General features: G+C 50.6%; 1 protein-coding gene across 1 annotated transcript in view; it reads right to left on the bottom strand.

Moving 5' to 3' along the window:
- Window positions 1-3,814: 3,814 nt before the first annotated feature.
- Window positions 3,815-10,064, bottom strand: part of ARHGAP40 (Rho GTPase activating protein 40) — a 50,247-nt gene continuing 43,997 nt past the window's right edge. Inside the window, exons 12-15 of the mRNA XM_045362969.3 lie at window positions 8,272-8,412; window positions 7,296-7,465; window positions 5,740-5,795; window positions 3,815-4,691 (exon numbers count right to left, since the gene is read on the bottom strand). Of these exons, the coding sequence (XP_045218904.2) occupies window positions 4,600-4,691; window positions 5,740-5,795; window positions 7,296-7,465; window positions 8,272-8,412 (459 nt within the window). The 3' untranslated portion in view covers window positions 3,815-4,599. The remainder of the gene's footprint in view (window positions 4,692-5,739; window positions 5,796-7,295; window positions 7,466-8,271; window positions 8,413-10,064) is intronic.

Here is a 10,064-nt window from a genome sequence, read left to right as displayed (position 1 = left end):
GATAATTTAGGATACTAATAAATGCTAGGAAGAAAATAAGATGATGCCAGAGAAAGTGACAGAAGAAGCAACCTCAGATTGGGTGGTCAGAGACGGCCTCTCAAAGGAAAGGACATCTGAGCTGAGATCCGAAGGTGAAAGGAGCTGGCCATGGAAGTAGCTGGGGGAAGAGTGTCGTGGACAGAGAGAACAGCAGGTGCAAAAGCTCAAAGCAGAAATTAACTTGGGATGTCTGAGGAGTTGGAAGGAGGCTCATGTGGCTGGCTCTGCAAAGTAAGGCGGGGGGTGGGGGGAGTGTAAGTGAAGTGGCGTCAGAGACATAGAGCTTCATAGGCCAGGGTAAAGAGTTGGGATATTTGTTTAATGGGATCCCTCTGGAAGGTTTTCAGCAGGAGGGCTTTCAGTAAGATTGAATTTATACTTTTAAAGGCCCACAGTGGCTGCTATATATGGAGAATAGAGAGGAAAGCAAGAAGGGAGAGTAGTTAAAAGGCATGGAGGCCATCAAGGCCTTGCACTATCTGGTGTCAAGACGTAAACTCTTAACTATTTCAGATTATCAACATTCTCATCAGTCACCATCACCACCACCATCATCACCACCACCACCACCATCATTATCATCACCACCACCACTACTACCACAACCACCACCACCACCATCACAATCATCATCATTACCATCATCAACACCACCACTAACATCATCATCATTTCCATCACCACCACCACCATCACCACCAACATAAAAATCATAATCACCATCATCACCACTGCCGCCACCACCCCCACCACCATCATGATCACTATTATCCAAGGCATCGAGATGATAGTGGTTTGGATTAGGATGGTAGCAGGAACAAAGGAGTGAAGTGGGTGGATTGGAGTATATTTTGGAGGGAGGTCCAAAAGGCTTGTAGGTAGACCATGGGAGGTAGAGAGGACATTGGTGAACAGAAGCAGCAACTCTGGCTGAATCCCTTGGTACCTCCCCCAACTTGAATAATTTGTCCAATTTTCCTACTGCTGTTCTTGACCCTTCTTGCTGTCACCTACCAGGCACTTGATCTTGTTTCAGGAAATCATTGTATGACTGAAAAAGCCTGGATTTGGAATCAGGCATCCAAGTTTCTCACCCTGTGTGTGACTCTGAATCCATGGTTTAACTTGTCTGAAACTCAGTTTCTTCATCCGTAAAGTGGAACTATGGTATAACACTCACCTCATAGGATCATGAGGCTAGTGCTGGGCTAAATTCATGCTTCATTACATCTTGGTTCTTCAGATGGGGCCGCTGGGGAAACTGAGGCTGGCCACTCAGAGGCTGTTAACCAGCTACAAGCTTCAAATGCCCTATTGAGGAATTCCAGGACAGATGTCAATCCCTCCTTACTAGGTCTCCTTGGTTTAAAAGAAATACCTTCTCTCTGATTCTGAGATTATTTGTATTGTGGGATGGGGGAGGGAGGAAGGGACATTGAAGAGGTGACTATTACCAAAACACTTTTAAATATGGGTATTTAAGGCAAAACAGTTCAGATTTACGGTCTAAAATAGTAGAGCTTGCATCTTGACACCAGACTAACCTGTCACTTACCAGTCATGCAAACAAGTAGTGTTAACTTTCCAAGCCTTGGTTTTTCCTCTCCTATAAAAAGGGAATAATAATGTGTCACATAGGGTTGTTATAAGAATCAAAGGAATTAATATCTGTAAAATGTCGGGTACACAGTAACTGCTTAGTGACAGCTGCCATCATCATCATCGTTGCCAAAACTAAGACACTGGATTATTGTGAAGATTAAACTTGTCAAGCTCTTGGCATCATCACCATCAGCAGCAGTAACAGCAGCAGCATCACCATCATTATCATCACCATCAGCATCATCACTATCATCACCATCATTGCCATCACCATCATTACATTATTACCCTCACCATCATCATCTTTACCATCAGCATCATCATCATCATCACCATCAGTGCATCACCATCGTCATAACCATCAAAACCATCAGTAGCATCACCACCACCAGCAGCAGCAGCGTCACCATCGTAATCACCACCATCATCACCATCAGCAGCATCACCATCACCACAATCAGCAGCATCACCATCATTATCCCCACCATCACCACCATCAGCAGCATCACCGTCATCATCCCCACCATCACCACCATGAGCAGCATCACCATTATCATCCCCACCATCAGCAGCATCACCATCATTATCCCCACCATCACCACCATGAGCAGCATCACCATCATCATCCCCACCATCAGCAGCATCACCATCATTATCCCTACCATCACCACCATCAGCAGCATCACCATCATCATCCCCATCATCATCACCATTAGCAGCACCACCATCACCACCATCAGCAGCATCACCATCATCATCCCCACCATCAGCAGCATCACCATCATTATCCCCACCATCACCACCATGAGCAGCATCACCATCATCATCCCCACCATCAGCAGCATCACCATCATTATCCCTACCATCACCACCATCAGCAGCATCACCATCATTATCCCCATCATCATCACCATCAGCAGCACCACCATCACCACCATCAGCAGCATCACCATCATCATCCCCACCATCACCACCATCAGCAGCATCACCATCATCATCCCCACCATCATCACCATCAGCAGCATCACCATCATCATCCCCACCATCATCACCATCAGCAGCACCACCATCAGCAGCATCACCATCATCATCCCCACCATCACCACCATCAGCAGCATCACCATAACCACCATCACCACCATCAGCAGCATCACCATCACCACCATCAGCAGTATCACCATCATCATCATTACCATCACCACCACAACCACAGCAGCATCAGCATTGCCATCACCATCAGCAGCAGTGGCGGTATCTCACCATCATTGCCTCACAGGGTGAAGCAGGTGCTGTTGATGCCCACCCATATCCCTGTAGCACTTGCCATCTGTGTACAGTGGCCAATGTCTAGTTGCCAGTATCTGTATCTCTTCTTGAGGGCTTTCTCTGAGTATTGGAGAACACTGTGCCTGTGCTCTGGCAGGCGGAAGTGCCAGGAAACAAATACCTACACTCCTCCGGAGCAGCCTTCAACCAATGACTCACAGGAGTTGAATAAACACACTGGCTCCCTTGCCCCTCGAGTAGGGTAACTCTAAGAGACATCTTCCACATTGGTGTTTCTCAGAGTTCTCCAGTGGAATTAAGCTCGAGACGCCCCCAGTGGTAGCTTGCTTGTGATTGGGCACCCTTTTATAGACTCCCTCCCCCTCTTTCTCTCATATCCCCACTCTCTTGCATTTCTTAGGACCAGTATTTGCACTTGAATCTTTGCCTCACATTTTGCTTCTGGGGGAACCCAAACTGAAGACACTGGATTATTGTGAAGATTAAATTTGTGAACCTCTTGGCACATGTTAGATGCTCAGTAAACTCATTGTTAAATGAACAAATAAGCGAAGCCTCACCTGGTCTGAGGATACAGACCCAGGGCCGAGGAAAGGAGGAAGGGCGAGACCTGGGACTGTAAGAGATGAGAGGATTCCCAGAGAGGCTGTCCCTGCAATGCCCCCACCCTTCAGCAACAGCTGTCATTACTCTATGCCTCCGCATTCTGAGTTTTCTTCCTGTCCCCCCGGTGGTTGTGGGTTCAAGGCGTGGCTGGACCACATGGGCCAGAGCCCTTTGAGCAGCTCAGCAAGATGCTCTCGTCACCAAGCTCCCATGTCAACTCGCTGGAAGGACAACACCCACCGAGCGCGGGACTGGAGAGAAAAACACTTAGGCAAAGTAAGCGTGACATTGAACTTGTGCCTTTAATGTTTAAACAATTTAAATATCATATTACAAAATGACAAGGTTATACAAATCAACATGTAAAGCATGAGAGCTGTGAAGCGAAGTCTTCCTCTGCCCAGTTCTCCTGGGGCTGATCATGGCTGCGATGTTGGCTTCCTCTCCCTGAGGCCCCAGCTCCTCATCCTTGAAGGACTCTGAGAGGGCAAGGGGCTTGTCCAAGGTCATAGAGCTCTCCTGGTCTTGTTTCTGGTGCTGCTGCCACTACACATTGTAGGGCCACTTTCAAAACAATCTTACCTGGGGGAAAAAAATCCAACTATCTCTTGATAGAGGTGCTGCATTTTTAAATTTCCTCCAGTCTAGAAGCCATGGACAGAAGCCTATGGAGATCCAAGTGCCCCAAGTGATGGTGTCATAACAGCAAGCTTGATGTAGGAAGCAACTCTCTGGAGAGCTAGGGGGTGGAGGGGAGCGAGGGCTTTGTGTGCATGGTTAAAACATGAGAACGGTGAAGGGAAGTTCTTCCTCTGTCCAGTTCTCCCAGGGCTGTGTTGGCTTCCCCTCCCTGAGGCCCTGGCCCCTCATCCCCTCTGAGTGGAGAGAGCACTAGTCCTGAGTCTATTTCTGAGGGGTCTGAGAGGCATTTCAGAGAACGATGCCTTGGAAGAAAACTCAGACCTTCCCTTGAAATAGCTTTGTTCTCATGCTGGGTACATGGACACAGAGCCAGCAGGGGAGAGGAGGAGGCATCCAGGCTGCTCCTGAGAGTCGCAGGGTTTAGGTGGGGCTCTGTTTAAGGACCCACTCGCCATGTGGGTTGGCACGGTACAGATCTAAGAGGTAGGCATCTGGGTCCAGGCGATGCTCATCTGTGGGAAGAAGGGGTGAAGGAGGTTGAGTGGGAGGCTATGGGAGACGCTGTTCCCTTGCGCAGAGCCCTTCACCAGGCAGAGCACTGTCCCCTGGCTGTATGCATTTTAACTGCTACAGCTCACAGTTACCTCTTCTGCTGGAGGACTGAGCTCCGCTGAGGGAAGATGCCTTGCCAGAAAAGTGACATCCCCTCCCCCTGGGAAAGCCCACAGTCGAAGACCGATGGACACAGACTACCAAAGACTAGTCTCCTTGCCTCAAAATGCAACCACTCTGATGTGATTTGTGCTCTAGAGCCCCCTAGTGGATCAGGCCAAGCTCCAGGATGCAGACACTCCTGGTCCCTGCCCTTTCCCTATCCTCCTTCACTCCTTCCCTTGGAACCCTTTTCTTGAGGGGCACCCGCTCAGTGCATCATGTACTACTGATGCCATGTCTTAGCCTCTGCTTCTTGGCCAGTGGCCCTCAAAGTGTGGCCCCTCGACCAGCAGCATCCGCAACTTCTGGGAACTCATCAGAAACACATATTCTCAGGCCCCACCATCTGTGTCTTAGCCCTCCAGGGGATCCTGAGGTTCCGGTAAAGTCTGAGGATCATTGTTCTAGAGAATGCAAAGGGAAACAGCTGCCCATCCTTGGTTCCCACAGAGCCAGGGACCTCCCAGAGCCGGACATTTATTTGCAGAATTCCTTAAGGCCTCCTTGGCCCCTGGGCCAGGGATGAGGTCCATCCCAGCTAGGGTGTCCCAGAGGAGTCAGTTTCACTGGTGGAACTGCCAACCTTGACACTAAACAAACCTTCTGCCTCTCTCTGCCAGCCTGAGGCCAGCTCCAGGCAAAATCCAAACTCTAGGATAGGCTCCTAAGACTTGCACTTTAACCCTACAGCAGGACTCTGCCTGATTTCATTGGAGATAGAGGCCTGAGGGGAAGGCTTATCTCCAGGCAGACTCTGGCCTCCCCCAGAAGGGCTCAGTGAAACTCTGAGGTCGAAGAACTCCCAGGGACCCGGGCTCTGTTCCCGTTTCCCACAGTGGAACTTACTGATATTCCCTCCAACTTCATAGAGGAGGATGTTGGCTGACTCCATGGGCCTGTGGCTGTAAAACAGAGAAAGAAAAAAAAAAAAACTCCTGCCTTTTCCTTCTAGAAACAGCAAGACCAACAACTGTGATGGCCCCCAGGTCTGGAAAGGGCAGTCCTCACTGATTTTCGGTCCCACTGGGGAGAAGACGTATAAGGACCCTCCTGAGAGAGCTGGAGCCAGTGACAGAGTCCCGCAACCAGGGGCTGAGGAGAGGTAGCTGGAGGGCACGTGGTGAGGCTCAACCAGAGGTGCACCCCGCTGCGAGGCTCCTTCCTTCCGGGCATCAGAATGGAGACTGCGAGGGCAGGGGAATGAGTGGTGACAGATGGGGACAGGAGCCTGCGGTGAGGGGAAGATTTTGTGTCAAGATGGATTATGGACATTGTATGATTACATATGATAATTATGCTTATCATGTAAGAATCACAATTATTATATGATAATTATGGGTATCCTGAGTTCAATTCCACGGCCTCTTATCTGCCATGTGGCCTCAAGCAAGCCCCTTCTCTTTTCTGAGTCTTAGTGCTCCCATCTGTTCAAGAAGGAGCTGAACCAGACAGTTGCTGAAGATGACAGTCTGAGGATTCCTTGTGCCAATGCCAAGAAGGAAACTCTTGAGGGCTCAGGCTGTTTCCTGTACCCTGGGAATGATGGCTGCACATCAGCCCCCGACCTTCTTCCAGATCCTTGGCCAGGCTCTGCTCCTTGCTGCAGAACCTTTGCCGTGCAGTTTTCTGTGCCAGGAAGCTTCACCTCGCTCCCAGACGACACCAGCTTCCTTGTCTTCTAGATACATTATTCCCTGTATTTCTTGTGAAACCTAATACAGTTTGTAACTTGATCTTTGGTTCGTGACTATTTGCTTTATGTCCAGCTCTTCCTCAGGGCTGTGGGCTCTTAAGAGCAGGGCCTCTGTCTGTTCTTTTCATGCCTAGTCTATAATTCTCTTAATACATGGTGGGCCAGGTGCGGTGGCTCACGCCTGTAATCCCAGCACTTTGGGAGGCTGAGCTGGGCAGATCACTTGAGATCAGGAGTTTGACACCAGCCTGGCTAACACGGTAAAACCCTATCTCTACTAAAAATACAAAAAAATTAGCCAGGCATGGTGGCAGACGCCTGTAATCCCAGCTACTTGGGAGGCCGAGGCAGGAAAATCGCTTCAACCTGGGAGGAGGAAGTTGCAGTGAGCCAAGATCACGCCACTGCACTCCAGCTTAGGTGACAGAGTAAGACTCCGTCTCAAGACAAAACAAACAAACAGAAAAACATGGTGCCTGGTGGTGGGCATTCATTAAATACTATTAAAATGAATGAGTGAGTGGTAGTCATAATGATTATTACTTGGAGCCAAGAAGCTCTCTAAGGTTGGAGAACCCATCTGACCACCCCAGAAAGGGAAGGCCAGGCCAGGCCAACAGCATGTGTAACTCCCTGGTGGCCTTCAGCTCCGGGGTGCAGAGCCCTCCCTGCAGGGGAGAGGCTCCTGCCTCCAGGAGGTGCCCCTTACTGTAGAAGGAGACTGTTCATGTCCTCACTGCCTTCTTGACCCTTGGAACCAGTGCTGAGGTGCTCTGTGAACTGCCTTAGGACGTGGGCCACTTTGGTGCTGGGGGTGAGAGGCACCTTCAAGGGATCCTTGATAGGCCAGACCACCTGGATCTTTGCCACCTTGGGAGTCTGCAGAGAGAGAGAGAGGAAGATCCATATACACAGGAGCCAGTATGCCTGGAGTCCAAACATGGATGCATAAACATGCATACATGGCACTTACACAAATGCTCACGCTGAAAATCACAAGATGCCACACACACACACACACACACGCACACCAGCCACTTGGGCACAGATCACAGACATACACATTCTGGATGTGTGTACACACAGACACAGACAAACACGCCTGTGTTTCTACGCCTGTGTTTGTGTTTCTATGCCTGTGTTTCGCACTCGTACACATAGCAGGGGTACATGCAACGCACCCACAAACACAGACATGTAGGTTTGTATAAAGACCCATCACCCACACATCGTGCACGATGCAGCCTCGACGCTCATCAATTTCTCTGATCGGGACTTTAATAAGGAACCGTGTTCAGGAACCCTGCCAGGAATACTCAGTATTTTTGGAAGGCTCTTCCCTTGTACTATCCCCCTCCCAGCCCCAATCACCTCACACCCCGCAGAGCGACCCCCATTTTCCCAACCCTCGGCCGGGGGCTGCCTAAAAATGGGGCTGAGGAGATGGCTTCTAGGGGAAGTCTCCGGGTCACTCCATTTCCCCTCCCCAACTCGCTGCTAAGCCCTCGTTTCGCAGCCACGCCTCCTCGCTCCCCGTGACGGCGCCGCAGCGCCCCCTGGTGGCTTCACTGGGCCGTTGCTGGTAGCACGGTAGCCGGGACCCGGAGGAAGGTAAGCACCACGCTCCAGGTGCCCTCCTGTCGCCTAGGGCCCTTCTCCACCTGTCTGGGGTCGGAGGCACTCACCGCCTCGAGGCTGTCCCCCGCCTTGTCCCTATCTGCGTGCATCCTCCGCAGCCAAGTCTTGAGGCCCGCGTCGCAGAGCTGAGGGCGCCTGCTGCTGCTGTCGTTCAGTTTTCGCACCTGGGCGACCAGGAAAGAGGCGACCTGGCCAGAAAGGATCGAGTCTCGGCAGGGTGATAGGACTGCTGAGGCCGAGAGGCAGAGCCCCCTCCAGGGTCATCGTGGCCTCTTCCCTGGCCCAGCGTCCCACAGGGCTTGGAAATACGCATGTGCTGAACTTGGGACGGAAGCACTGGTTTGGTGGAATGAGGAGGGGGCGTTCAGCCCCTAAAGTGGGCCTTGGAGTAGGGGACCCTGAGAGTGGAGCCCACCCTGAGGCTTAGTGGACAGTGGTTCCCCTCGACAGAGGCTGGAGGGTCCTGCACCTGCTGAGGGATAGCTGCTTACTGGCACACTCAGGCAGGGGTGTCCCCAAAACACACCTGGGGCAGGCTCTGCTCTGAGAACCTCCAGACAGCCCACACTGGGGGGATTCCTATAGAGGCCTCCAGCTCAACCCATGCCTCTCTGTGGGATCAGAACCCAGTAAAGTCAGAGAACCCAGACTCCATGGACCCTGATAACAACACGTTTCTGTCTCCCAGGGTCTGATGGAACTGGGGTCGATTCTGAACTCCCCTCTCTGCTATGTGTGTGCTGACTAAAGGTGACACACACGGGGAAGGGCAAGGGTGATGGGGGTTCTCCCTTTTCACTTTTTCTACATCTATGTTGTCTGAAGCTTTTCTAACAAGAAAACATTCAGGAATTTCTTGAATTTTAAAAGCTCTCTCCAATAAAAAGAAGTATAACAATCCAATGTCTTTTAGTAGCAACATTATCTCAAAGGGCTGAGTGCAGAGAAGAAAGGAACTATGGGGGTGTAAGGAGTGTATGAGGGAGGAGTAGGGGACTTTTGACAGAGGAGTTGACTCTTGAATTGAGAGGTCTTGAAGAATGAGCAGAGGACAGCAGGCTTCTGCCATTTAAAAAAAAAAGGTGGGGGGAAGAGAATTACAGGCAGAGTAAACTGCATAAGCAAAAATTCAGAAGTGTGAAGTACTAGATGAGTTTGGAGTGCCAGCTGGCACTTGCTGTGTTTAGAACATAGAAGAGTGCCCAGCAGGGTCAGAGAGAAACTGAGAACAGTCAAAGAGGGCTTCACTTGCTGGTTTCTGGAATAGGAAATCTAACCTAATGACTTCACAGAAGGAGGGAGGGATAGGAGGAAGGACTGTGGTTGGATGGATGAGTGGACAGTTGGATAGATGCATGGTTGGTAGATGAGTGGGTGGATGGATGGGTAGATAGTTGGATAGATGCATGGTTTAGTTGGATAGATGCATGGTTGGGTAGATGGGTGGATGGATGGATGGGTGAATGAGTGGATGGATGGATTGGTAGATGAGTGGATAGATGCATGATTGGTGGATGGGTGAGTGGATGATAGATTGGCGGATGGGTGGATGGGGGAGTTGGAGGAATTAATGGGTGGATGGGTGGTAGGTAGATGGGTGGGGGGATAGGTGGGTAGGTGAGTGGGTGGGTGATGGGCAGATGCATAAATGGATGGGTGGGTGAGTGAGTGGATGGATGGATGGATGGATGGGTAGGTGGGTGAGTGGGTGGGTGGATGGGAGACTAAATGGAAGTATGAATGAACAGATGGAGGGAAGAGGATACACATCTCTGGGTGAGAAAGCAGCCTGGTCAGCAGTGGTAGATGGTGCTACCTTGTGTTCACAGAGTCTCAGGAG

The sequence above is a fragment of the Macaca fascicularis genome, chromosome 10 (genome assembly GCF_037993035.2).
Source record: "Macaca fascicularis isolate 582-1 chromosome 10, T2T-MFA8v1.1".
In the NCBI taxonomy this organism is placed as follows: Eukaryota; Metazoa; Chordata; class Mammalia; order Primates; family Cercopithecidae; genus Macaca; species Macaca fascicularis.
The sequence above is the reverse complement of the archived record's forward strand: the minus strand, read 5'-3'. Positions and strand labels throughout refer to the sequence as shown.